Genomic DNA, 27667 nt, shown 5'->3' with positions numbered 1-27667 from the left:
AATAATAATAATAATAATAAAACACCTCTTTGCTATTTTGGTAGAGTTCAGATTATGTTTTTCCTCTTCAATCTAAACACATCCAAGCTGGTTGGTCAGAAATACCCCGGTGGCTTGAACACAGGATCAGCTCTGCCATGCTAATGTTTCTGAAAACGGTTCCATACATAAAAAAATATACATTTGCCCCAAAACAGCGTAGCCCTCGAAGTCCAATATTTGGCGAATGCCTATCTCCAACGTGGAGGAGGCATTTGTCTAGAGTGCCATTCAGACCAATGACAGCAGCATGTGGGCGTGTGTTGAGAGTGTGTGAGGTGCTTTTTGAGTTTAGTAAATGACTGCAGCAAGAAATAATGTGGGGCTGGAGGGGCTTTTGAGCGATGGAACAGACCCTGTGTGCTGAAATATCAACGTTTGAGCTTTTCTGTCGAGGATTCAAGAAAACGTTGAAACAAAAAAATGAGCAGCGTCTCTTAACTGGACCAGACAATGGAAGTAGCTTCATGCAGCACTAACAATTCACCCCAGGGAAACAAGTACGTACTAAAGCAGACTACCTCAGCCAGAGGTAGCTAAAACTAACGTGTGGCTCGAAAGCGACACATTTCTTCATTGGGATGCATGTAACAAGAAGCGTGGAGGAAACGAGCAGACGCGTATGTATCTTTTTCCAATGACTTTGGTGGCAATCCGACACTGTGAGGTGATTTAGTGTGTAGTTTCGTTTGTTTTAATTTTTTGCGATGGAGCGTCTTTAGATATCTTTGGCGACTACGCATCTAATGCTGCTATGGATCGTCCGGAATGAACATCTGAATTTATCTCATCGAGTTTTTCCTCAGCGCTGCTTCTTCCACCTGAAATTCCGCAACCCGTATGAAACAGGAGCTCCGCTTCACCTACACAGACGCTGTCGGGAAAATGACCAGCTCGTGAGATTTGTTTGGCCTTTCTGGGAATCTGAAACAAGCAAAGGACGAATTGTGCACCCCAGAAGTGAGAAAAGAAGGAATTGTATGGTTCTCTGAGCTGTAACTAAATCTACTCATCTCTAACCGGACACAATGTTCGCACTCGGGATTTATTTGTGGGAAACTATTGTATTTTTCAGGTACGTATCACGCTGTTTTGATGTAAGAGTCCCTTTTTTATTCATACATGCTATTTTCTTGTTTTCTATCGGTATAAGTGGTTTCTTTACTTTTGCTGAGAATTTTGTTCCATATTAAAATTAAAAACACACAAAAATCGAAGTATCAAGAAATGATTGAGTCGTTGGTCTGCTAGTTCATTTGTTGCAATGTCCTGTCTGCTAATTAAAAAAATACAAATAAACTAAGTCATAATTTCGTGTCATTCAGCCATTCAAGTCAGATTAACCAGGATTCATTTTAAACCAGACTAAACAGCGAACACTATTGGTCATTCGATGAATAGAAAGTTATCAACAGGCATACAAAGGTAACAAACTACCTATTATAAATCATTGTGTATATATATATATATATATATATATATATATATATATATATATATATATATATATATATATATATATATATATAATGCATATGCATACACCGGCAGAAATGCTATAATATATTTTATATATATTATAGAATTTCTGCCAGTAATCTTCTGACAATACGTCTTCCATAAATAGCAATTAGCAATACAGTCAACTAATTTAAAGGCATAACAAAACACCTAACCTTTTTCTTTGTGGTGGTCGGGCCTTAATTAGTGGGGAAAGAATCCCTATAAGAATTCCATTATGTCAAACTAGGGATATATTATGGCAAATGTGTTGTAATTGAAAATGTAATTCCATCCATTCAAGGAACAATGCATGAATTCGGTGTCTCCCATTATCCAGTGCAGTTATATTACAAGAAAATATAGGCCTATAAAAATCTTACACCACCATTATGCCACCATGTTTATACACATTTATTCACATTACTGTTTAATTAAAAAAGGAATATTTGATTTGACAGATGCAATCTATGTTAATGCTGAAATAGTCAGCATTCGATACAAAAAAATGTATCTTAATGCTGATTATCTCAAACTTAAGAACCTTCTATAACAAAATCATATTCACCTTATCTTACTGGTGGTTTCCAGTAATTATTTTGCATTCTATGGGTACTGTTTAGTTAATGAACTAGAATCAGGATATTGCGGTCTCAGCTCTTGCTGCTGAACTTTTGCAGAGGCTGTTAATTGATATCTCTTTCCCAGTTTCAGCCTACACCCCAACCTCGTATCACATGCAGACTTATTACTAAACATTGATCGCTCTGTCAATACTAATGCAACTGACGAAAACAAATTGTACACAAACATAATTTGTTCTATGAATTGCATCTCTCTAATTGATTTCAATATTAGCCTGTACATTTTCCATGCAAGGATTGGACTTGGACGTGAGAGGCTGCTGTGTGGATGTCACTGGAGAAGCTGAGGCATTGCTAATAAAATACATGCGTAAAGCAGTCATGATGTCGTCATCACACTAAAATATGCACATAATGTTGTGTTTTTTACATGTACAGCATTGTACATGTAATGTATCTACATTGTAACAAAAACATGATTTAATATGACTGAATAAACCTTAATTTAGGCCAACGGAATCAACGTATTAAATTAAATCATCAAAATGTAATGATATTGGACAGCGTAATTTAACTATCAAATATCTGAGGAAACAAATGTTTTAATAATACTAAATAAGAATTGCTCTTAAAAAAAAAAACTAAAAAAAAAAATATTCTAAAATTGATAGCAAAAAACAAAAAACACTATGCCATCAAAACCTATAACATAATACAAATAAATGCTTTGGTTTCAGATTTGTTCAAGCAGTCGGTTTCATTTGTTGGTTTCAGTATGGTTCAAACCATACAAAGCAATGACTTAGTCAATATCAATGTCCCTTTATTTAATTTTTTAATTAATTTTTTTTTACTTTGTAATCTCTTTGCTGATTTGCATGAACACCCGCTTTGCATTGATTTGGATATTATTGCATAGTCCTTTTTCTCTTAAATTGTCCTTGCCTCAAGGGTTATATCTACTAATAGAGATTAGAATCAGAGTTTAGTTTCTGTCTCTGGTAATTATATATGCATAGGTAGTGACAGAAGCAGATGCATATCCTCTCAAAAAAAAAAAAAAATCAAAACTAATTTTCCTCATTTAAAGTAAAGGGAAATGAGGGGAAGGGAGGCTAGTTCAATATCTGAGGAAAAAAAGCAACCATTATTTCATCTTCTTTGCAGCCACTATTATTTAGGAAGGTTTGTTCCCAACTGCTGATGCATCATTAAAAATGAAAGACAGAATTGTACCACAAATAGCACTGACCCATCACCAGCAATAATCATTTTGATTTTGGATCTCCACCATCTTTCATTTATCTGAGAGGTTATTATTTATTGAGGATTTAAAGATAAAGTACTTTTGATTTTATTCTGGTATGTTCTTTTCTGTCCTTCAGTAACCGCACTGACAAATTGAGAGCGGCTTGAAGAAATGCCATCTTGGTGCCAAAGAGGCCTTTGATTTCTTGAGTGTTACAAGATCAATAAGGATTGTGTTCATCAGTGGTCCTTTAGAACATAATGAGCTACACTTAAGGCTAATGATTGGATCCTCACATTAAAGTATGCAGGTTTTTGGGTTGTTAGCATATATTTTCTGGCAGGAGGCTCTGATTTGGTTCCTGCTGCATCAGCAGAAGGATCAGGCCCTCTCTGCTGCCATGACCAGCATCGATCAAGGTTAATTTTTTCAGTGCTGACTTGATCAGTAAAACCATTAATTACTAAAGATGCAGTTTAAATGTATGGTTGGCAATTTCGGAGAAACTAGCAATAGCAAGCTAGCTTTGAAAGCACAAGATCCCACTCTCCCTTCAGAGCATTTCCAAAATGCAGATTCTGCGTCTGTGAGACAACATATTTAAACTACCTCATGTCTAAAAGCACATAACATTAATGTAAACTGCTTACAGATCTCTTACTTGTACCACCTGACTGCTGCAGATTCAATTTCAGCATTGATGGTGATGACACAGAAATGCATAAATCCGAGTCCAAGGTCTCAGATGATTGCATCACGTGTTGCCTTTTCATAGTTAGTGTGCGCACAGCATAAACATGTTGTTTTGGTTCGGAAGGCTGCTGTTTGTTTGCAACGCTCTGTGACTCTGCCTACAGCCTCATGAAATGTGCGATGGAAATACATAGGTTGACAGGCAGATTGGGCAGCGTATCATTGCATTCGTTCCGAATGGATGCATTTTTTTTTAATCCTTCCACAGAAGATGTATGTACAATTGCTTAATTTTTTAGAGCACTTCTATTGTGTTTTTTTCTATTGATTGAAAAAAATTGGCTACCCTAACTTTAAGACCCACATTACGTATCCAGCCTACTTCATCCTTTGTCAGCTGGTTACAATGAGATGGATATGCAGGGAACCAAAACTAATAGAGAGTGTTTCCTCAGATTTCACACTGTCACCAAGATTTTTTTCAATGGAGTGTTCATGTAAAGAGCCTATAGTTACAGATAATAGCTTTGGAAGAGACTCGATAATCTGGCATACCATGACTAATCTCATTATGCTTGCATTGCATTGCATTTATTTTTTCATTTATTATTTTTTTACATGAAACTCAAATGAATGTGTTTTTCACAACGTGATAAACAATTCACACACACACACACACACACACACACACACAAACACACACACACACACACACACTATATACAAGATAAAATGTTAAACGATTTTTACAATACTTTGGTATGTCCATTATAATAAAGACAAATAATTATTGCATTTAAATGTTTTATCATAAGCTAATGCCTTTTTTTTTAAATTACACTAAGCACTTTGTCATGTCCCTGAGGCACTTCAGTTTGTACGAAATGTGCACAGTGTCTATGATTTTTGACAATATTGTATTTATTTGTTACTTCAAAAAAAAAGAAGAGAAAATTTGTATTAAAAAAAAAAACTATAACAGTATGTCTCTGTCTGATCTCAACCCTGTCATGCCAACCATTCTCTGCCTATAACAATTCAGACTCCACCCACGTTACCTCATTTACCAGAAATTATGTAATTCAGGTCTTTTTAACAGTGTTGCAAAAGATGGTAAGTAGTTGCATACTTTTTATTCATATTTTTGAGGTGTATTAGTCAGGGAGGATGCTATTATGCTTAACAACTCAAACCCATCACTTAAAATTAAGATGGGAGATTCTTTTTTTTAAATAATTTTATTTTAATCCATAAGTATATACAATGTACTTATTTATTTGCTGCCATATATGATGTATATGAAAGAAAAGAAAAAGATTTACAATTATTCCTAGGGAGCCGGGACAATTCGGTATTGCTGAATATTGGTTTGGACATGTCCTTATAATGTCCCTACTTAATTCTAGGCTGTATATATTTTTTACCTGTGATGGTAAAGCTTAATTTTCATCTTCATTACATTACACAGTCTCACATAAATCATTCTAATATGACGATTTGCTTCACAAAAACATTTATAATTATCATCAATGTTGAAAATGTTAGTATTTTTCTGGAAACCTAATACACTTTTTTCAGGATTTTTTCTCTCTCCAATGAATACAAAGTTTAAAAGAACAGCACTTATTTAAAAAAAAAAAAATTCTGTACCTTTTATCTACAGAGTTGAGCATTTGGATCTTTATTGACACTTTTTTTTTTCCACTTATGCTGGTCATTTTGAACTAATCAGCATGTATTAAAATGAAAGGGTTTCATTAAAATTGATTAACAGTGTCTTTTTTTTATGTGTTCTTAAGACAGATCACACAATTTTCTTTTTGCTTTAAAATAGCTTTTTTCTCTCTATGATGTGTCCACATTTAAATGCCATACACTTCTCCAATGTAATATTTACGCAACACCAGTAAATGTTAATGAGGAGAAAGAATAATGATGTGCAGAATGAAAAAAGTCTGACTATTGGTTATTTCGAAAACAGCAGATAAGTGATGACGCAGAAAGTCAATGGACATGAAAGAATAATGTTATGCTGGCGAAACAGTTACACAAGATTCAGAGGCTGGTTAAGAAAATAGAGCAATTCCCCCCAAAGAAAGACCCATGAAATTGCAAGAAAAGGGCCATGTCTCAAGGACTTAGGTGCTATTTTATGATTATTAATCTCCATTTTTGTTAGACACACTGATGCTGTAAATGAAAAAAACGTCCATAATTCCTGTGAGTTTTCAGCAGTAATCAGGTATGTGGGAGGACTTGAATAAGTCGATACATATCAAAGTCCGCCATGTAGCACAGAGACTTGACAATTAAATGTAGGGCAGATAAAGAGCCCTATGGAAACCATTAAAATGTGACTAATCAGCAGTAAAAGTGGTCTTAGGCTAAAAATCCCATGGGATAAGTTATCATGTGACTTGCAGGCCAGCTAGTGACCCGGCTTTTAGTGTGAACTTAGTTGATACAGAGGTGTCAAAGGGATAGACATGCACCGTTATCACTTATTAAGCTCTATGGCTTCCAATGCTAATGAAGATGTGGATACTAATGTTTGACAAGGTCGCCATTCATTACCATGTTCATTTAGCTTTTTCATGGATTCTCTTTTGGTCTAGAGTGTATGAGCTTGGGCTCTGGAGGTTTAAACCCAAAGCTTATGATAGTAAATTGTTTAATATCACTATTAAAAATGACAGCATATGATGCAACTTTGTACATTTCAGCTTTTAAGCGATTTAAGTATATATAATTTATACACTCACTGATCAGCCATAACAGTATGACCTAATGTTGTGTTGATCCCCCTTTTGCTGCCAAAACAACCTTAACACGTCGAGGCATGAACTCCACTACATCTCTGAAGGTTTGCTGTGGTATCTGGCACCAGGATGTTAGCAGCAGATCCTTTAAGTCTTAAAAACGATAGTGCATGGTGTAGCAAATATAACGTTAAATGAACAAATTCGAATAAAAAAAGCATAGTGCATCCTGGTGCCATGTGTTCACACACGCACTTGGCCATTTACATGATGTAAAAGAAAACGTGACCAACATCAGACTAAGCCACCTTCTTCCATTGTTCCGTGATCCTGATTCTGATGCCTATGAAGTGGTTCTGATGCACTGTTGGCAGTAGACAGGGTCAGCATTACTGGTCTGCAGCTCTGCAGCCCCATACGCAACCCAAACTAATGCACTGTGTATTCTGACACCTTTCTATTAGAACCAGCATTAACTTCTTGAGCAATTTGGCAGCTTGTCTGTTTGATCGAATCTCATGGGCCAGCCTTCGCTCCTCAGATGCATCAGTGAGCCTTGGCTGCCCATGATCCTGTTGCCGGTTTACCTCTATTCCTTCCTTAGACCACTTTTGCTAGATACTGACCACTGCAGACCAGGAACTACCCACAAGAGCTGCAGTTTTAGAGATGCTCTGACCCATTTGTGGCCATCACAATTTGACCCTTGTCAAACTGTCTTGTTTTTCCTGCTTCTAACATATCAACTTTGAGGACAAAATGTTCCCTGTGCCTGATATATCCCACCCAATAACAGGTGTCGTGATGGAGATAATCAATGTTATTCACTTCACTTTGAGTGGTCATAATGTTATGCCTGATTTATCATCCTGCAGTGCCTGTCCTCCTTTGTGCATTAACGCATCTGTCTTTCTCCTATTCCACAGCTTGGCAGCATCCCAACAAGCAGCGGCTCGGAAAGCTGCTTCTCCCATGCCCCCATCAGAATTCCTGGACAAGCTTATGGGAAAAGTGTCCGGATATGATGCAAGAATCAGACCTAATTTCAAAGGTAGGTGCATCCACAAAGACACTGCTGGATATCACAGGAATGTAGCCAAGAAGAGATACTTAAAAATAAATACTTAATCTCATTAAACAAAAAGTTGAATGCAAGAATATAAAAGAAGATAAATGCTTATAGGCTATTAACCATTTGTCAGTAAATGGAAACAAGGGATGTATTGTTATAATAATCCAACATGTTTCCATCAGCATGTAGTTTTCCTCTAGATTCTGATTTCAGGTTCTGAGTTCAAAGGATATTCCATCCAAACCTGAGACCCAAAATTGAATTGTTCGCTCCAAAGATTGTTGAATAATAATAGAATAGCAACCTGCTAGTGCATGACACGTACTGTTATAATTATTTAGGATAGATACTTTCTGAATTACTCAGGATATCTAGACCAGATGTTATATTAAGAAACCTTTTCCCAAGCTGGCTACATTGCTGTTCATGTTCCATGCTCTTGAGTCATTATCCTGAGTGAATGTCTGGTGTTACTTAGTATCCTATATATTATATTGTGACGTTTGCTGGCAATGTTAGAAATAGACACTGCAAGATACATGTCAGAGGTTTCCTTATATTCAGCAATATATTAATGTCAATCACTGCAAATTACAGTCTGTCTGTTTCTATATTCTTGGAAATACCCCCCCCCCCCATATTAATCACAAAATATAAACAATACAACTGAAAAGAAATCGATAGAAAAAAATAAATCATATTTTGGAATTATGTGTGATTGCAAGATTAAAAGATGATATGTTTCTTTCTCTTACACCCCCCCTCCCACACACACACACACAAACACATTTATAGTGACTACTGCACTAGAGTGCATATAATGTGCAGCAGCACATAATTAAATAAAGTGTATATATTGACTCCTTGTGTATTGTCTTTGTGTGTATATATATATTTTGCATTCAATTAGAATATTGACCTGGTTTAATGCATATTGTTTATATAGCTGAATGTATCAGTTGTTTAATATTTTGCATGTGTGTAGACCAGTAACACTTTATAATAAATATAGCAAATGATTAAATTATATAATGCTTAACAAATCATTATTGTATTTTCTTTCTTTTGAAATGTGAATGTCTGATCTGTTAAGCTTTATGTGAAGTTTAATTATAAATGAAAGTTATTATAAAGTGTTCTCTTTTGACCAAGATTTGTTTCATGTAATGCAGACACATGCAGTTTGCTAAATTATATTTTTAAAAATCTAAAAAATGTCTGTTTTTGTATATGTACAATCTCACTCTTCCTTTAAAAATATAGGTAGGTAAAACCATTTCTAAATTATAGGAACATTACAGTAATGTATGCTTGGATTTTGTCCAGACTGTTAAACCTGCTTGAATGCTTAAATGGCAGAGGGACGCTGTCTGATTTTGAGAGGCCTTGCATCTTAACCTTGCTCGTGGCAACAACAAAAAAAAATCTTCTTTTATTTATTTATTTTTGTTGAGAGTCAGTGCTGTGATATGGTGAATGAATTCTGACATCTTAAATTTTGCTGTTTGCTGAGTTTTGCTGCAACCTGAACGGCGTCATATTGCGGAGTTGGTTGATTGTTTTCTCACTTAAATTTACCCTGAATAAGCAAATGTTCTCAACATCATAAACTCTGCTCTGCCTTTGTTTTCAATGTATAATTTAAACCCGAATTGTTCAAGATTAAACTTGGTAATTCTTATATTAACATTATATGTAACAATGCCAGTTGATACCGCTGTCTAAATAAACACTGGCCCTCGTTCGTGATCTCATTATGTAATTCATTCACTTCATTTTATGAGTGCACATGGGTCACATGGTCACATGACCAGACCAGACCAGACATTATGAAATACAAAGGTTTGTCACGGCTGTCAGGTCAAGCGTGTAACTGCACTCTGAGCCGGAAGCTTGCGCGTCCTCGACTGTAGAACGCATCTCTTAAATTCATGTAGCAGGCAGCCTGACAGCATATCTTGATACATTTCTGAGGAAAAAGTTGAGAGAACATTTCAAGGGTCCTAGGCTTCTATGTAAATGGCATCTAATGTGAGAAGACATTTTTTTCTAGCCCATGTGAGGAGGAGTTCACCTCCTCTGATTACTGCCTCTCCTGCAAATTGTGTCGTACAGCAACAGTGAAAAAGGGAGTGAAAAAGATGAGAATTGCCTGAAGCAATGAATGTGCTGGCATGAGAAGAAATTACACTGATCATGACTGGGACTCTCAGTGGGAAATCCTTCCAACTGATTTAGCTGGGACCAATTGAAATGGAAAGTTCATAGCCTGGCACATTTGGGGCACCCCATGCAGCTAGGACCAGGATAGTTTTATTTTCAAATCGGAATCCATCACATGTACCTTTTTCTGTCAATGAATAAGAATTATTATTATTAATATTAGTTATTTATTTATTTTTTAAGGCTGAAGTGCCTTTTTTTTCCACGTTAAAATACACGTTTTGGAAACAATACCTTTCCAATAAGGTTAATGTTAATTAGTTAATGCATTTAGGTGTCTAGTCATTGAGGTCTGTGTTCATTTTTCCAACTTTGTTCAACTTTTTTTGCATACATTTTATATATATATTATATAATATTATATAGTTAAAAATTAACATATTACAACTGAATATGAATTTACAAGGAATGAATGTACTTTTTTTATACAAGCCTTGGTAACACTTTCTATGAAGCCCATGCTTATAATTAAATAAGTATAAATGGGGCTATAATTCATTATAAGTCAGTATTACTATTCTATAAATATAAAGACTCAATAAGACCTATACTGCATTATAAGGTTACATTTATATTATATATTTTTAATAATTACTTATAAGTCATGAATTTGCTTTTTCAGTGTGAAATATTGAAAATATTGTTGCAGTGTTTTGCTAGTATGTAACATTAAGAAAATACATTTTTATACTGTATCGAATACATACAGATGGTTGTATTAAGGATTTCTGTTTTTGCCACATTATTTTATTACAATAATTATTGTTTATTAATTACAATATATACAAATAAACAAAATGTATAATAAGCCCATATTCACTATTTCTTAACATTTGCTTTAGGAAAATTGCATCCTATGTTTTCACTTTACTTAAAGCCATCGCTGATGCATTTATAGGGGTTAATAACTGTATTATTAATCACAATAAGTATTTATAAGAACACACTATGGCTATTAATAACTATTTTCACTTAGAGAGAGAGAGAGAGAGAGAGAGAGAGAGAGAGAGTGTGTGTGTGTGCGTGTGTGTGTGTGCGTTAGTGCTGCAACGACGCGTCGACGTCATCGATGACGTCGACTACGGAAATACGTCGACGTTCGTGAAATGCGTCGACGCGTCGTGTCACTCAGACGTTCATCTCGCGTAATGTTGGTTTCTGCTCCTGGTTCTATCACAAAAACCTAGACCGCGAATATCAAAAGTATGGGAATACTTTAAAGGGTTACTTCAGCCATTAGCATATGGCTTTGTATCAGTAGAAACCCTGGAGTATATTCAAATTATTGTGCTTTCCCCCCTCATATCTCCCTGAGACAAGAGATTTATGCATTTTATTTCTAGAAAAATTCCTCCTATGATGCAAATTGACGATTTTTGCATCATAGGAGGAATGTTTGCCCAAAGGCTAAAGACTACAGCCAGCAGAGGGAGCCATTTCCGCATGTTTTGAATCTGCGCATGGGGGATGGGAAATTACACTCATCTCGCAGGAAGAGCTCAGCTGGCAGGCACTCATTTAAACGGAGCTATGGTGTGCAATGTAAGTCTTTTAACATCTCAAATTAATTTCTATGAAAGTTAAGCTTGTAAAGGCATGAACTGAAACGCGCCAGACTGAACTCGCGTTGTGAATGTATGCCGCGAGTGTAGTCGCGATTACCTCAGCTCTCATCACTCCTGCAGTCAGTGCTCAGTGCTGTGATACTCGCGCGGTGACTCACTCATTATATTGAACAGACACGTTCAGTTTTTAATTGTAGTGTCTCCTCTAACTCAGTCACTGTAATCAAGTTGGTGGTGTTGGGGAATGGCACAGGGCAGCGAAGCATTCTGGGAATTGTAGTCTTTCATCCCCATGGGACAAAAATACATTTTCTGTCTTTTCTCAGTCTAGAAAGCACCAAATTCAAAAATAATTTCACATTTCTACTGCATTGATGACCCAGTTCAAATACAGATTCATCTTCCCAGCGCTGAAGTACCCCTTTAAACAGAGGCCAGACAGTGTTTCCCACACATAGACTAATTTGTGGCGGACTGCCACATAATCAATAACGGCCACCACATTCGTCATTCATTCATTTTTACGCTATTTAAAAGACTCACGCATATTCGTTTAGCTGCATTTCCTTAAGTTCTCTCGCGTCCTTTTGCGCGTCTCTTATTCACTCACTTACACACACACCACACACGCGCGTTGCATTCGACCGTAAAACAAGTTTTATTGCATTTTGGCGCATTTAGTATGACATAGCTTTTAAAACCAGAGCAGTTGAATAACAGAGTTGCGACAAGCCTTCATCACGCAGCAGCGCGCGGTCACGGCGCTCATATAATTCTAAACAAACCAGCGCGGTGTCAATCAATACAGACCAGTGTTTCCCAACCGGGATCCCGAGCAAAAGTTGCGGGGACGCACCTACACTTCGGTTCATCTCGCATCTGATGACGCATATGGGTTGTAACTTGAAAATAATGCTGTATGTATGTTTCTGTCGATGGATACACGCGCTGACTCCTCAGGTATACACTACAACAACAGCGATAATAAAAGAAAAACGTGGGCAAAACGGTCTCTCTTTGTAAACTTTATAAAACGCATGCGAGTGCTGCTGTACGTCCGAATATGAGCAGTCATTTTCACCGTCATCACCCACCCCCGTGTAGCCAGGAGACGCGAATGAGAAGATCTGTCTCTGCACTCGTCCCAAAGCGCGCAAATATTGAGTTATCTTTCAAATCCTGTGCTTAAACGGACAAACTCACAAAAAGTATGTCAAAATGTCATAGCCTACTCTATGCCTTAAGTGAACTTTATACAGAAAATACGACGACTATCCGTGGGTCTTAAAGGGGCAGTAGCATTCACTGCTGTCTGTTTAATGTCAAACAAAAGATAAAGACATCACTCACTGCTCCTGACTGAATAGCTTTTGTAAGTTTAATAAGGATTATTTTTTTGATTTTAAACAGTTAAATGTGTGGTTATTTTACTTTTGATTACTTCATTCCATTTCTCTACCTAAAAACTAATGTTAGACCTACCTGAAAAGCATTGTTTATTTTGTTCTCATCTTTGCTCAATAGTATTTATTTGTGCTGCTGCTTATATTTAAGTTATCTGTTCTTATTTTCTTTATTTTCATTTGACAGTAGTCCTTTTTCCCCTGAACATAGCAAATACCAAACTGTACTGAAACGTGAACCTAAAACCGTGATACAAAGCAAACTGTGAGCAGTCTGTGCTGTTACACCTCTAGCGTAACTTATGCGAGGGGGTGCCACAGAATTTTGAACGATTTCAAAGAAAAAAAAAATCGTTAGATTAGTCGACTAATCGAAAAAATAATCGTTAGATTAGTCGACAGAAAAAATAATCGTTAGTTGCAGCTCTAGTGTGCGTGCGTGCGTGCGTGCGTGCGTGCGTGTATTCATTATAACCATGGGATTCATAGAAAGTGTTACCGACGTCTCTTGATCACCAAGGCTGAATTATATTAATATATTTTTGTATTGTATCATATTTTTTTTGTGGGAACTATGATGATAATTTTTTTCAAGATTCTTTAATTTATGGAACATTCAAAAGAACCTAATTTATTTGATAATGGGAAACTTTTGTAACAATATAAATGTATGTCACTCTTGATCAATTTAATGCTTTACTTTTATATAAAAAAGCTTACTGAACCCAACATTTTAAATTGTATTTATTTATTTTAAAATTCAGTTCATGATTGTTATTAGCTAATGTTAACTAGTTTACCTTATTGGTAAATGTTACTTTCTCCTATGCCATTTTCATATGCATTTCCCCAAACAAACAAACAAAAGGAAATCTTGCACACTATCAATACTTGCAAAAATCAAAAACTTTTTATTTAGCAATGTTTCGGTCTCATGACCTTCATCAGGCATATATATATATATTAGGCATGTGCCGATATCAATTAGGCATGTGCCGATATCAGTTTTTCATGTTGCGATTAATTGATGAAGCTTTTATCATGGTATACGATATTATCACGATATTGAAATAAGTTGCAAAAAAAGTTGTCTTAGCATAACAGCTTTAAGAACTATTTTTGTAATAACAAAAATAACTACATGTTGAAATACAATAATACAATGAAAATTTGAAAAAAAAGAATTTTTTTTTTTTTTTTTTGAAAAATGCATTTGAATGCATTTATACGATTGATGGGCAACGTATTCTTGAGTGCATTATAAAAAATTTAATAATTGTAAATAGATAAAGTGGCCATGATAACAATATCGTGCATATTTATTACCGTGATATATCGAATTACCGATATAATAATCGGCACATGCCATATATATATATATAAAAGGCATGTGCCGATATCAATATACAGCTCTGGAAAAAAAATTAAGAGAAATCAATGTTAAGTGGTCTCTTGATTTTTTTTCAGAGCTGTAAAAGTACAATTTTCAAACAGATTAAAGTGCAAAAGAATTAGGCTATAAAAAACAACAGGTAACAAATTACAATAAGGTCTCATTATTTAATGCATTAACTAAGACTGAGCAATAGCCACATTTGTTACAGAAAGTATAATGTTTTTGGTAATGTTAGTTAAGAAATTCTGATCATTGTTAGTTTTATCTTAGGTCCATTAAAAATGTTATTTTGATTTTAATGTTATTAAACAGTAACTAAGAAATTAACATTACTTAAATACATACGTATTTTTCATTGTCAGTTTGGTAATAATGAATTAACATGTTAACTAATGAAGTCGTATGTCTCAAAGTTTTACTGAACAATAACAAATAATTAGAACAGTTCTAATTATTAGGGCATGTTGTAGTCCAGATTAAAACATAAAAAATGTTTACGCTTGAAAATAAATAGGCTTTAAGTATTAGGTGCTGTGATGAAAATTGAGATTACAAAAAACGAATGGCTGTTTTAATAACTCCTTCACTAGCGCGGATGCTTTTGTTTGCGGGGTTTCCGGGGTAAGTGCTGCATTCTGCCGTTCCATCAGCACCCTCTGCTGTCACTGAGAGGCACTTCAGGATCGCGTCTCCTTCACTCATTCAGTCATCTGAGCGTGTCCATTTGACGCAGAACAGCAGTGTTGAGCATTTATACGGTTGATGGGCAAAGTATTCTTGAGTGCATTATAAAAAAAAAATATTATTGTTAATAAATTATTTACTATATTTTAAAGTGCCCACGATAACAATATCGTGCATATTCATTTATCGTGATAAATCGCATTATCGAATATCGCCACATGTCTAATATATATATATATATATATATATATATATATATATATATATATATATATATATATATATATATATATATATAATATACATATTATTATTATTATTATTATTATTATTATTATTATTATTATTATCATAGTGAGGAGAATGCATATTTGAACACCCTGCTATTTTGCAAGTTCTTCCACTAAGAAATCATGGATGGGTCAGAAATTTTCATCGTAGGTGACACTGTCATAAGACATAATCTAAAAACAACAACAACAAAAAAAACTTCTAGAAATCACAATATGTGATTTTAACTATTTATTTGTATGATACAGCTGCAAATAAGTATTTGACCACCTGAGAAAATCAATGTTAATATTTGGTACAGTAGCCTTTGTTTGCAATTAAAGAGGTCAAATGTTTCCTGTAGTTTTTCACCAGGTTTGCACACACTGCAGTGGGGATTTTGGCCCATTCCTCCACACAGATCTTCTCTAGATCAGTCAGGTTTCTTGCCTGTCGCTGAGAAACATGGAGTTTGAGCTCCATCCAAAGATTCTCTATTGGATTTGGGTCTGGAGACTGTCTAGGCCACGCCAGAACCTTGATATGCTTCTTACAGAGTCACTCCTTGGTTATCCTGGCTGTGTGCTTTGGGTCATTGTCATGTTGGAAGACCCAGCCTCGACCCATCTTCAATGCTCTAACTGAGGGAAGGAAGTTGTTTCCCAAAGTCTCACAATACATGGTCATCCTCTCCTCAATACAGCACAGTCGCCCTGTCCCATTTACAGAAAAACACCCCCAAAGCATGATGCTACCACCCTCATGCTTCACAGTAGGGATGGTGTTCTTGCGATGGTACTTATCATCATTCTTCTTCCTCCAAACACGTTTAGTGGAATTATGACCAAAAAATTCTATTTTGGTCTCATCTGACCACATGACTTTCTCCCATGACTCCTCTGGATCATCCAAATGGTCATTGGCAAACTTAAGACGGGCCTGGACATGTGATGGTTTAAGCAGGGGAATGATTCCGTGCTGTGCATGATTTCAAACCATGACATCTTAGTGTATTACCAACAGTAACCTTGGAAATGGTGGTCCCAGATCTTTTCAGGTCATTGACCAGCTCCTCCTGTGTAGTTCTGGGCTGATTTCTCACTTTTCTTAGGATCATTGAGACCCCACGAGGTAAGAACTTGCATGGAGCCCCAGTCTGAGGGAGATTGACAGTCATGTTTAGCTTCTTCCATTTTCTAATGATTGCTCCAACAGTTGACCTTTTTTCACCAAGCTGCTTGGCAACTTCCCCGTAGCCCTTTCCAGCCTTGTGGAGGTGTACAATTTTGTCTCTAGTGTCTTTGGACAGCTCTTTGGTCTTGGCCATGTTATTAGTTGGATTCTTACTGGTTGTATGGGGTAGACAGATGCCTTTATGCAGCTAAGGACCTCAAACAGGTGCATCTAATTTAGAAAAATAAATGGAGTGGAGGTAGACATTTTAAAGGCAGACTAACAGGTCTTTGAGGGTCAGAATTCTAGCTGATAGACAGGTGTTCAAATACTTATTTGCAGTTGTATCATACAAATAAATAGTTAAAAAATGTATTGTGATTTCTGGATTTGTATTTATTTATAGATGTCTCTCACGTTGGACATGCACCTACGATGACATTTTCAGACCCCTCCATGATTTCTAAGTGGGAGAACTTGCAAAATAGCAAATACCTATTTTCCTCACTGTATATGATATGCTTGATGAAGGTCATGAGACCGAAACATTGCTATTAAAAAGTTTTTTATTTTTGCAAGTATTGATAGTGTGCAGGATTTCCTTTTGTTTGTTTGTTGAGATTTTTGGATCTGGGTATCCTTCGTCCTATTCACCTATCTATTATCTACAGGTGTGGGATGGTAATTTTGCACTAACATATGCATTTCTCCAAAATGTGTATCAAAAAGAGCATCCTGACCAGCTCAACCTTGACATAACCTTAAGGCAGTGCTGTCCGTCTAGCTGACCAATAGTGGACCGGGAAGTAACCGGTAAAGTTTAAAAAAAAAAATCTGTTCGGTAATACAGATTTTACACACGTTAGCCTTAAGCCTTAGTTTTTAAAAAACATCCTCCCTGGAATAGACCATTTCTTAGCTCTCGCTGACAGATCAAAGTGCTTCTTTAAACAAATTGGGGATGTGTGAACCTGAGAGTAGCAGGGACTGTTCGTCTGCAGACAGGCCGCTAGTTCGAGCTGTAATCTGCGGCCGCTAGTGATGAATGGTTTAGAATGCAGCTGCGCCTCCCGTACCCACGTTAACCTTGTCCCTTCTCATCAGTCACAGAAAGGAGCTACGAGGACGACAGCCACGAGGTGCTACAGATTCTTCCCAAATTGCACAATCATCGGCTGCTTGCGCCACGGTTTCTCATAGAGCAGCAGTCTCCCTCCCGCCCCGTTTCAAACGAGCTGCCACCATGCATTATAGTCATGATCAGCGTAATACTTTCTGATTACTATGTCACTATGCTTCTGAATGAGTTCGATGAGACAAGTGTACATTTTGTAAATATACATTCTGCTGCAGTATATTTACTGATTGCTTTATTTCCTTTTGGATGTTTTGTATGTCTCCGTTACCTCTTTGCATTTCCTCCTCATTCATGTAAAGTGCAGAACCAAAGTGTTATTAGCTGGTGGAGCTTGATGTTAATTTGGTGCTATCAGCACATGCTTAATGAGACTTTAATAGGATTAATGGGAATTCTCTAATGGGTCGTGGTGCAGCGTTCACATACAAACGGCAATGGTGAACCTACTGATGCTTTTCACTCGGTTTAAATGATGACAAATGACTGAAATCCTGATCAAGACTGTTTCTTATGTGATGTTTGAAGCTACTGGAAGTTATCTGCAGAGAGCAGCATCCCCAGCAGAATGTATGTATCTACTTTAAGAGGCAGCTATAAACGGTTTTGTAACATCAAGCAAGCTTTCAGAGATGCTATGAACTGTATTTCCACCATGGGGGTAACAAAGCATCTCCGTATCACGCTAGATAATTGCGTTTTTATCTCACGGGTAGAGAAGGCGATGTGTCGATGTGAGGGGGCTGCAGGCCTCAAGAAACATCACAACAGAACAATCAAATGACACTGAGACAGAGCAAGGTTAGATGTGATTTTAATTTTTCATACACGTTTTAGCTCATCGCCTACAAATTGTTCCAGTTCTCACAGGGCTGCAAAGACAATCATCCATGGAAATGTAATTTTAAAACTTCTGTTACTCGCATCTGAACTTGAGGGTGCAACTCCAGAGCGATTTATCACTGTCTGCACACTGGGAAAAAAAAATGGTGTTGGGTTTACTTTGATCAATTTTCACTCAGAAATTGCTAGTACTTCTCACAAATAATTACAAAGAAGTGAGTAACATTGACATTAATGTGAAATGTTAAAGTTGATAGACTGAAATAGAATTTGCCTGTACTGTACAACATACAACATTATATTTGTTTTATTTATAACTTGGAAAAAACATTTTCAGAGTGCAAAAGCGTTTGATTCACACCATTTTGGTGACAATTTTTTTTTTTTTGTGGGCGGATCTTCCCTGGTGGCAGAAAATGAGTGTAGTGGCAGCTGTAGTGAAAAAATGAAACCGCCAAAAGTAAATCTTTGTTCACTAGGGAATCTATGGAAGCCACATTATAAGTGTAAAACATGTTTTAATTTTGAGATCAAAATTCTGATTTTTATTCTAACGTTGCAATTAAGACTATATTTCACAATTGTGAGTTGCGAGATCTTTTTTTTGTCCTGTAAATTAAGAGTTTTTATCCCACATTTTTTCTTCTTCTCAGAATTGTGATATAAACTCACAATGGTGAGCTATAAAATCCAAATTGGGCGCTATAAACTTTTCAAAGTCAGAATTGCGAAATGTGTTATAGGTTTACATTTTATATAGGTAAAATGTTATAAGTTTAAATATTATTTCATGATTTAACTGTTGGGATAATGTGAACTCCTTATGCCAATATTATGTAGATCTATTATTTACATCAAATTTGTGCTTTAATGGTAGGGTAATCGACCCAGGTCAGTCTAGTCCGTCCATTTGGCTTGTTGCAACCATAATTGTCTGCGTTTAGCTTCAAATGGCATATTCAACCATGATATTATGTAAAAATTAAGACATCCTTTGTTTTTGTTTTAGCTTTCCAATTTTGACATACAAAGGCAAAAGACAACATTTTCTTACTCCATTTTTTGCTCATATTCCTTCAGTGTTTTTTCTGCCACTTAAAGTGTTGTACTGGTACTGTGACATCTGCTCCCAAATGGTCTACAGTGCATCCGTAAATTAATCTTATACAGCCTTATTCCAAAGTTGATGAAATTATTTTTTTTACTCAAAATTCTACAAACAGTACCCCACAATGACAATGTGAAAAGTTTGTTTTGAAATCTGTGCAAATTTATAAAAAATAAATAAATAAACTGATTCACAGCCTCTGCTCAATACTTTTTTTTAAAGCATCTTTGGCACCAGTTACAGCCTCAAGTCTTTTTGTGTATGTTGCTACAAGCTTGGCACACCTATATTAGGCAGTTTCTCACATTTGGACCTCTCAAGTCTCATTAGGTTGGATGGGGAGCATTGGTGCACAGTAGGGGTTGCACGACTAGTCGACTAATCGACAATGCGACTTTAAGGCTTTGCCAGGACGCTTTAAGTTTGACGTTGACTAGTCGCTGGCCTATAGAGGGCGCAACAGGATAAGCAATTTCCTGACACGCAGGCTCTGCTTTCAACAGTTAAAAATGACAAATAAATGCATAGTCCGAGAGTTCTCCACAAGACCTGTTTGATTATGCCATCTGGATGCTCAAAATTGATTGGGAGAATGCACGTTTATTGTTCAAGTAAGTTAATCACCGCGCTAAACCAGTGCGTGCTGCATTGCAACGCACACACATAGCCAATTGAACATCACGCAGAGATTGCACGCACCTCACACAACCAGTAGCGAAATTTATATTAGAAATGTATATAATAGAAATTTATTGTCAACCATTTTTTTCTGTGATTTGTCAATAAAAGAGCTTAGAAACTTAAACGTGCCCTAGAATGAAAAATTGAATTAACCTTGCCATAGTGAAATAATAAGAGTTCAGTACCTGGACATCACACACTGTGAGTCTCAAACACCATTGCCTCCTACTTCTTATGTAAATCTCATAAATCAAAAACACCATGGAAAAAAAGTGCTTCTCAACATAAACCAAACCGTGATGCTCATTTATATGCATGCCCCCAACATCTGGCTGCATTTGGCTGAAAACGACAATGTTTTCCCTGCTAATCCGACCATACAACACAATTTTAACATCCAGCTAGTTTCATCTTCGATTACCCCTTCAGGGTCGGTCAGAAATCTTGGAGTAAACTTTGATGACCAGCTATCCTTCAAAGACCACATCTCAAAGACAGCTCGGTCTTGCAGGTTTGCGTTGCACAACATCAGGAAAATCAGACCGTTCTTACTAGGGGTTCGGATATCGGCCGCGATACTTACGACAAAGCGGGATCGGGGGATCGGAAAAATGAACAGATCCACAGGCCGATCCAGGTGGGGTTTTTTTTGTTGTTTTTTTTTATCGCAGAAGAACCCTACATCATTCGTCAGCTTCACGTGTGTCGCATGCTCAAAGCAACATGGATCGAGCCAGAGAGTCGGATGTGTAGAGAGATTTTATTCTTGCCACGCAAACTAGTTCGTCTGTCGGCAATACTACCAAATTTAATCCAGAAACACCATGTTAAGGAGCACGCTGCATTCCTGCAGCTCAGCAAACCTAAAGGAGTGGTGACTGATAGTGGATATGGATAAAGGTTAATGTAGTGAACTGATTGTAATAACACACTGTTGACGCTCGCCCATCTTGAGGAGAAATCAAAAAAGCGCCACTCACACATAGTAATTGCGTTAACCATTCAAAATGTTACGTTTTTATCTTTATAACATATGAAACAGTTAAACAACATCACACAACCAAATGTGCTGTTTTCCTGAATACCATCACGATTGAAAATGTCACTGATTTCCTATGACAGCTCCATAAACAATCATTAACATTAGTTACTTACATTTTAGATGCAATATTGAGTCTTTTTGTTCTATTTCAGCTGCGAAAATAGTTCCAAACAAAGATTCCAAGCAACAAAGTTCCAAACAGCAGAACCATAACGTGTGTTTTGAATGATTCAGTTGTTGAATAAAAGATTCAATAACCTGTTCGTAAATGACTCAATCAATCAATCAATCAACTTTATTTATATAGTTTTTTTATTTATATAGCGCTTTTACAATCACGATTGTGTCAAAGCAGCTTCACAGTGTCAAACAGGATAATATTGCGACAAAATTAGATTTGGCTGTACAGTCGTACTGGAGAAAACAGTGATGTTATCAGCTTATTTTAATTTATCATATAGCGACAATGTTGGCAGATCAGTATTATAGTTTATAGAATTAAATAAGACCTAATTCATACATTTTATTTGTATAATAAGTTGAATAACTTTAATCATATTTTTAGTGTCCCCAACTGAGCAAGCCAAGCCAAAGGCGACAGTGGCAAGGAACCAAAACTCCATCAGGGCATGATGGAGAAAAATAAACCTTGGGAGAAACCAGACTCAGTCGGGGTGCCAGTTCTCCTCTGGTCTATTAACACACCGTGTAAGATTATTATTCTGGCAACCTTACAGGTCAGAAATCATATTAGATTGGAATATTCAAAATTTCAGGGTATCACGGAAGAGACAGATTTATTTAGGATGGGGCGTCGATTACACAAGAGTATGAATACATGAAAGATTGGAATTATTGCGCCGAAGACGGGTTTTGAGCATGTCGTGCCAGTGAGGCATATTCGGAGGAGACACCATTTGACACTGCTCAGCAGACACTCCAGGATGCGTTGGTCATGTCCAGGCAGGTCCACCATCCGATCCGGACAGGGCCCAGATCCGGGATAAACCTCGGGATAAACAAAAAGAGTGGCATCTACGCTAATGTTAGTCTCTCTATGATGTAACGAGTACATCAGGTGTAATGGGAAGTGTTCCCGGTTCCGGCTGAGCTAGCTAATGCAGCCTAACAATCAGTCAATTGATTTGAATAATGAAAGTTAAAAATGTTCTATGTGTATGCCATAGTAAAGAGATGTGTTTTTAGTCTTGATTTAAACTGACAGAGTGTGTCTGCTTCCCGAACAATGCTAGGAAGACTATTCCCCAGTTTAGGAGCTAAATAGGAAAATGATCGACCGCCTGCAGTTGATTTAGATATTCTAGGTATCATCAACTGGCCAGAGTTTTCAGACCGCAATAGATGTGATGGAGTATAATGCGTTAAGAGCTCGCTTAAGTACAGGGGAGCTAAACTATTTAGTGCTTTGTAAGTAATAAGCAAGATTTTAAAATGTATGCGATGTTTAATAGGGAGCCAGTGCAGTGTTGACAGAACTGGACTAATGTGATCATACTTCCTGGTTCTAGTAAGAACTCTAGCTGCTGCATTTTGGACCAGCTGGAGTTTGTTTATTAAGCGAGCAGGGCAACCACCCAGTAGAGCATTACAATAATCTAGCCTTGAGCTCATGAACGCATGTACTAACTGTTCAGCATTTTGCATTGAAAGCATGTGCCGTAATTTAGATATATTTTTAAGATGATAGAATGCAGTTTTACAGATGCTAGAAACGTGGCTTTCAAATGAAAGATTGGTATCAAAGAGCACACCCAGGTTCCTCACTGACGACGAGGGCTTGACAGAGCAGTCATCAAGTGTTAGACAGTATTCTCGGTTACTACTTGTGGAGCTTTTCTGTCCAATAATTAAAAATTCAGATTTATCTGAATTAAGTTGCAGGAAATTACTATTCATCCATTTTTTTATATCAGCTATGCATTCCGTTAATCTTGTGATTTGGTAGGTTTCGTCAGGGCGTGAGGAAATATAGAGCTGAGTATCGTCAGCATAACAATGAAAACTAATGCCATGCTTCCTAATGATATCTCCCAGTGGTAGCATATACAGGGTGAAAAGCAACGGTCCTAACACTGAGCCTTGCAAGACCCCATACTGAACTTGTGATCGGTGTGACATCTCTTCATTTACTGCTACAAACTGATAACGGTCAGATAAGTACGATTTAAACCATGCCAAAGCAGTTCCACTAACGCCAACATAATTTTCGATTCTATTCAGAAGAATATTGTGATCGATAGTATCAAATGCAGCGCTAAGATAGAGTAACACTAATAGAGAGATACAACCACGATCAGATGATAAGAGTAAATCATATGTAACTCTAATTAGAGCAGTCTCGGTACTATGATACGGTCTAAATCCTGACTGGAAATCCTCACATATACCAATTACTGAATATACATATACTGAATAAATCGTTTGAATTAATGACTCAATGACTCATTGAGACTCGCCTACTGCCACCTACTAGTGGTTTAGTTTCCTATATTTTTCAACATTTAATTTGTTTATTCAAAAATACAAATCTCATAACATTATTTAATGCAGTAGTAATTTTTCTGGGTAAATAATTAAATTTGATTGGTCTTATTTTATTTTATTTTAATTTAATGTATAGATCAAATTTAAGAATATCATATGAAACCTGAAGCATAGCTTATATTTAATAAGATTATGGGAAAATGCCCTTTATAAAGGTAAAATATCACAAATATGCAGATTTAAAATATGTCAAAGCTGTTTGAACACTGAGAATATTGCTTCAGAATAAGTTATATTTACAACACACACAAGCACATTTTTTACTCAGACAAGTGAATGACCATTTTACTTATCCGAAGAAGAGACATGAGTATGCTTAATGTCGAGCCCTAAATTATATTTTATATTTGAATGCACAATTGTTATTTAAATAAATAAGAATTCAACACTTTGTATACAAGCATACAGACTGTTATTTTGTCTTATTATCTTTATTTAGTAAAGTCTGGTGCCTTTAGTCTCTTCAAGGAAGATATACAGTTTATTATTAATTTAACGCGGAACGGTATCGGGTATCAACAGATACACAAAGCCCAGGCATCGGTATCGGGACTGAAAAAGTCGGATCGGTGCACCCCTATTCCTTACAGAGCATGCAACACAGCTTCTTGTCCAAGCCCTGGTAATTTCTAGACTTCACTATTGCAATGCGCTTCTGGCTGGACTTCCATCTTGTGCAATCAAATTGCTGCACACGATCCAGAACGCTGCGGCACGTCTTGTATTCAATGAGCCCAAAATGGCTCATGTCACTCCTCTTTTCATCTCTCTACATTGGCTACCACTCGCTGCCTGGATCAAATTCAAAGCTCTGACTCTTGCTTATGGATCTTCCACAAGCTCAGCACCCGCATACTTCGACTCACACCTACGAGTCTACAACCCCCCGCCAGAAGCCTTCACTCAGCTAACGAGCGAAGGCTTGTGGTACCATCACAGATAGGCATGAAATCCCTCTCCAGAACTTTTTCTTTCAGTGTTCCTGGTTGGTGGAACGATCTTCCGTCCTCCATACGCACGACAGAATCACTCGCTTTATTCAAAAGACAGGTTAAAAACTGATCTCTTCCATGAGCACTTAATCTTATCATTAAAAAAAAACCCTCTTCCTCCTCTATTTCTCTTTTCTTCTTCCCTTTTTCTGATTTTGCTACTCTGAGTAGAATACAAATCTTGGTATATAGGGCACTTTTTGCGTTTCTTTGCCTCTTCTTGACGGATCGCTTTCTGTACTCATGAGCTTTGGATAAAAGCGTCTGCTAAATGCATAAATGTAAATTTGCATCTGTCCAAACGTGCAATGTCAGGTGGAACTGCAGCCGAATCATCGAGACTGCAGATAAACAAACTTCTCTCATAGACACGTCATGTTCCAGGCTGTACAGGAGACTTTTCTACCCTTCCCACAGATAAAAAATGTGAACAGTCATGGTTGATGTTTATTATAATCAGATACCACAACAATTTAATTCAAGATTGTTCGTTTGTTCGGCCCATTTCAAGCAAGCTTCGCTCAGCGTCTTAAACTGAAGAAAGTGGCAATTACAACTGTATCCCTGCAAACAGCAAGTAGAGATTTTATCCACTCGATCCTTCTAGCAAACGTCACCTTTTCCACCATATAAGTTAAAACAACAGTCATTTGACAAGGCTATTCATTTTGTAAAAATGTAAGTTATATATTTATTTTTTTAAGAACTGAAGTAGGCCTATGATGTTTTTGCATGCTTTCAGAGTACATCATAGTCACTGCGTAACGTTAGCCTACATTGTGACTAAAGTTATATAATCATGCAATATCGTTGACGAAAAAAGACATGTCTAAAATGTAGACTAGATGACACTTTAAGCAGAACATGTCAAATGGAGATTGCTGAAATGCAGCTTACTTGTTTATTGGTGTTTTCAGATCATCCGTGCACGAGAGAGAGCTTGCATATGGTTGCCAGATTGGACATGTTTAGGTAAAACACCGGATAGTGTACGAGTTCTTTTCACAGAAAAGCTCTGTTTGGGGGATTTAAATGACTGAAATCTGGCAAATGGAAGCACGCAAGCTCTTTCTAGCACGCGGATGATCTGAAAACACCAATAAATAAGTAGGCTGCATTTTATCAGTCTCCATTTGAGATGTTTTACTTAATGTCATTCAGTCAGTCTGTGTTCTGTCAGGATGGTCAGGACTCACGAGCCACTTTACTGTGAACTGCTGTGAGCAGAGCTTAACATTAATATTCATGACCCTTCCAAATAAGGCAAAAACAGAGCATTACATCCTAGGGATAATTTATAGGGTTGTAAATGGACCTGTAAAAGTGTATCTGGACAAATTTTGCCCTTAAATAAGCCACATACCCTCTATGTGGATATCAGAGAACAATTTAACATATTGTTTCAAATTATTCTAGGACACCTTGAAAAAAAAAAAACGCACAGCTTGACTATTAATAGAGAGACGCTGTCAGATATAATTAATTAACACGCAATCACTCACTAATGCATTCATATCTTTATTGTGCTATTTTATCTGTATCTTATTCAGAACGAGCAGAAATATGTGAGAAATATAATGACCATAAGACAAAAGAACTGATACAAAAGCTGTTATGTAGGACCAATAGCCTTATGGGCAGGGCTGTATCATATGTCCTGAGCAAAAGAAAATCCGATTTAGGCTTATTTATTCATTAATGACGTCATCAGCAGCAACTAGTCGACATCTACTTGACTTTCATCACATAAATGTCGACTTAAATCGGAAGTCATTCAACACCTAGTGCACAGTCCTTTTCAGATCTAGAGATGTTCAATCAGGTTAAAGTCTGGGCTTTGGCTGGGCCACTCAAGGACATTCACAGAGTAGTCCCGTAGCCACTCGTTTTTTATCTTGTCTGTGTGCTTGGGGTCATTGTCCTGGTGGAAGATGAACCTTCGCCCCAGTCTAAGGTCCAGAGAGCTCTGATGCACCTTTTCTTCAAGGATGTCTCTTTACATTGCTGCATTCTTCTTTCCCTTCATCCCGACTAGTCTCCCAGTCCCTATCGCTGGTAAACATCCCCATTCTTTATTGTAGGGATGGTATTGGCCCAGTGATGAGCGTTGCCTGGTTTCCTTCAGGAGCTCAGAGTTCAATCTTTTTCATCAGAACAGAGAATTTTGTTTCTCATGGTCTGAGAGTCCTTCTGGTGGACTGTCATGTGCCTTTTACAGGTTGTTCTTCTGGAAGGTTCTCTTCTTTCCACAGAGAAATGCTGGAGCTATGTCAGAGTGACCATCAGGTTTTTGGTCACCTCCCTTACTAAGGCCCTTGTATTCTGATTTCCCAGTTTGGCTGGGCGGCGAGCTATAGGAACCTGTTGGTTCCAAACTTCTTTGGAGTTTGAGGTCACTGTGCTCATTGAGACCTTCAATGCTGCAGAAATGTTTTGTACCCTTCCTCAGATCTGTGCTTCAATGCAATCAAGTCAAGTCAACTTTATTTACAGGTCCTTCTCAAAAAAATTGCATATTGTGATAAAGTTAATTATTTTCCATAATGTAATGATAAAAATTTAACTTTCATATATTTTAGATTCATTGCACACCAACTGAAATATTTGTATTGTTTTAATACTGATGATTTTGGCATACAGCTCATGAAAACCTAAAATTCCTTATCTCAAAAAATTAGCATATTTCATCTG

General features: G+C 36.8%; 1 protein-coding gene across 2 annotated transcripts in view; it reads left to right on the top strand.

Moving 5' to 3' along the window:
- Nucleotides 1-298: 298 nt before the first annotated feature.
- glra1 (glycine receptor, alpha 1) overlaps nt 299-27667 on the top strand; it is a 95539-nt gene continuing 68170 nt past the window's right edge. For both annotated transcript variants that reach the window (XM_067457821.1, XM_067457820.1), the window contains exons 1-2: nt 299-1114; nt 7751-7875. In XM_067457821.1, the coding sequence (XP_067313922.1) occupies nt 1068-1114; nt 7751-7875 (172 nt within the window). In that variant the 5' untranslated portion in view covers nt 299-1067. The remainder of the gene's footprint in view (nt 1115-7750; nt 7876-27667) is intronic.

The sequence above is a fragment of the Pseudorasbora parva genome, chromosome 11, assembly GCF_024679245.1.
Source record: "Pseudorasbora parva isolate DD20220531a chromosome 11, ASM2467924v1, whole genome shotgun sequence".
NCBI lineage: Eukaryota > Metazoa > Chordata > Actinopteri > Cypriniformes > Gobionidae > Pseudorasbora > Pseudorasbora parva.
This window is presented reverse-complemented; position numbering and strand designations above follow the sequence as displayed.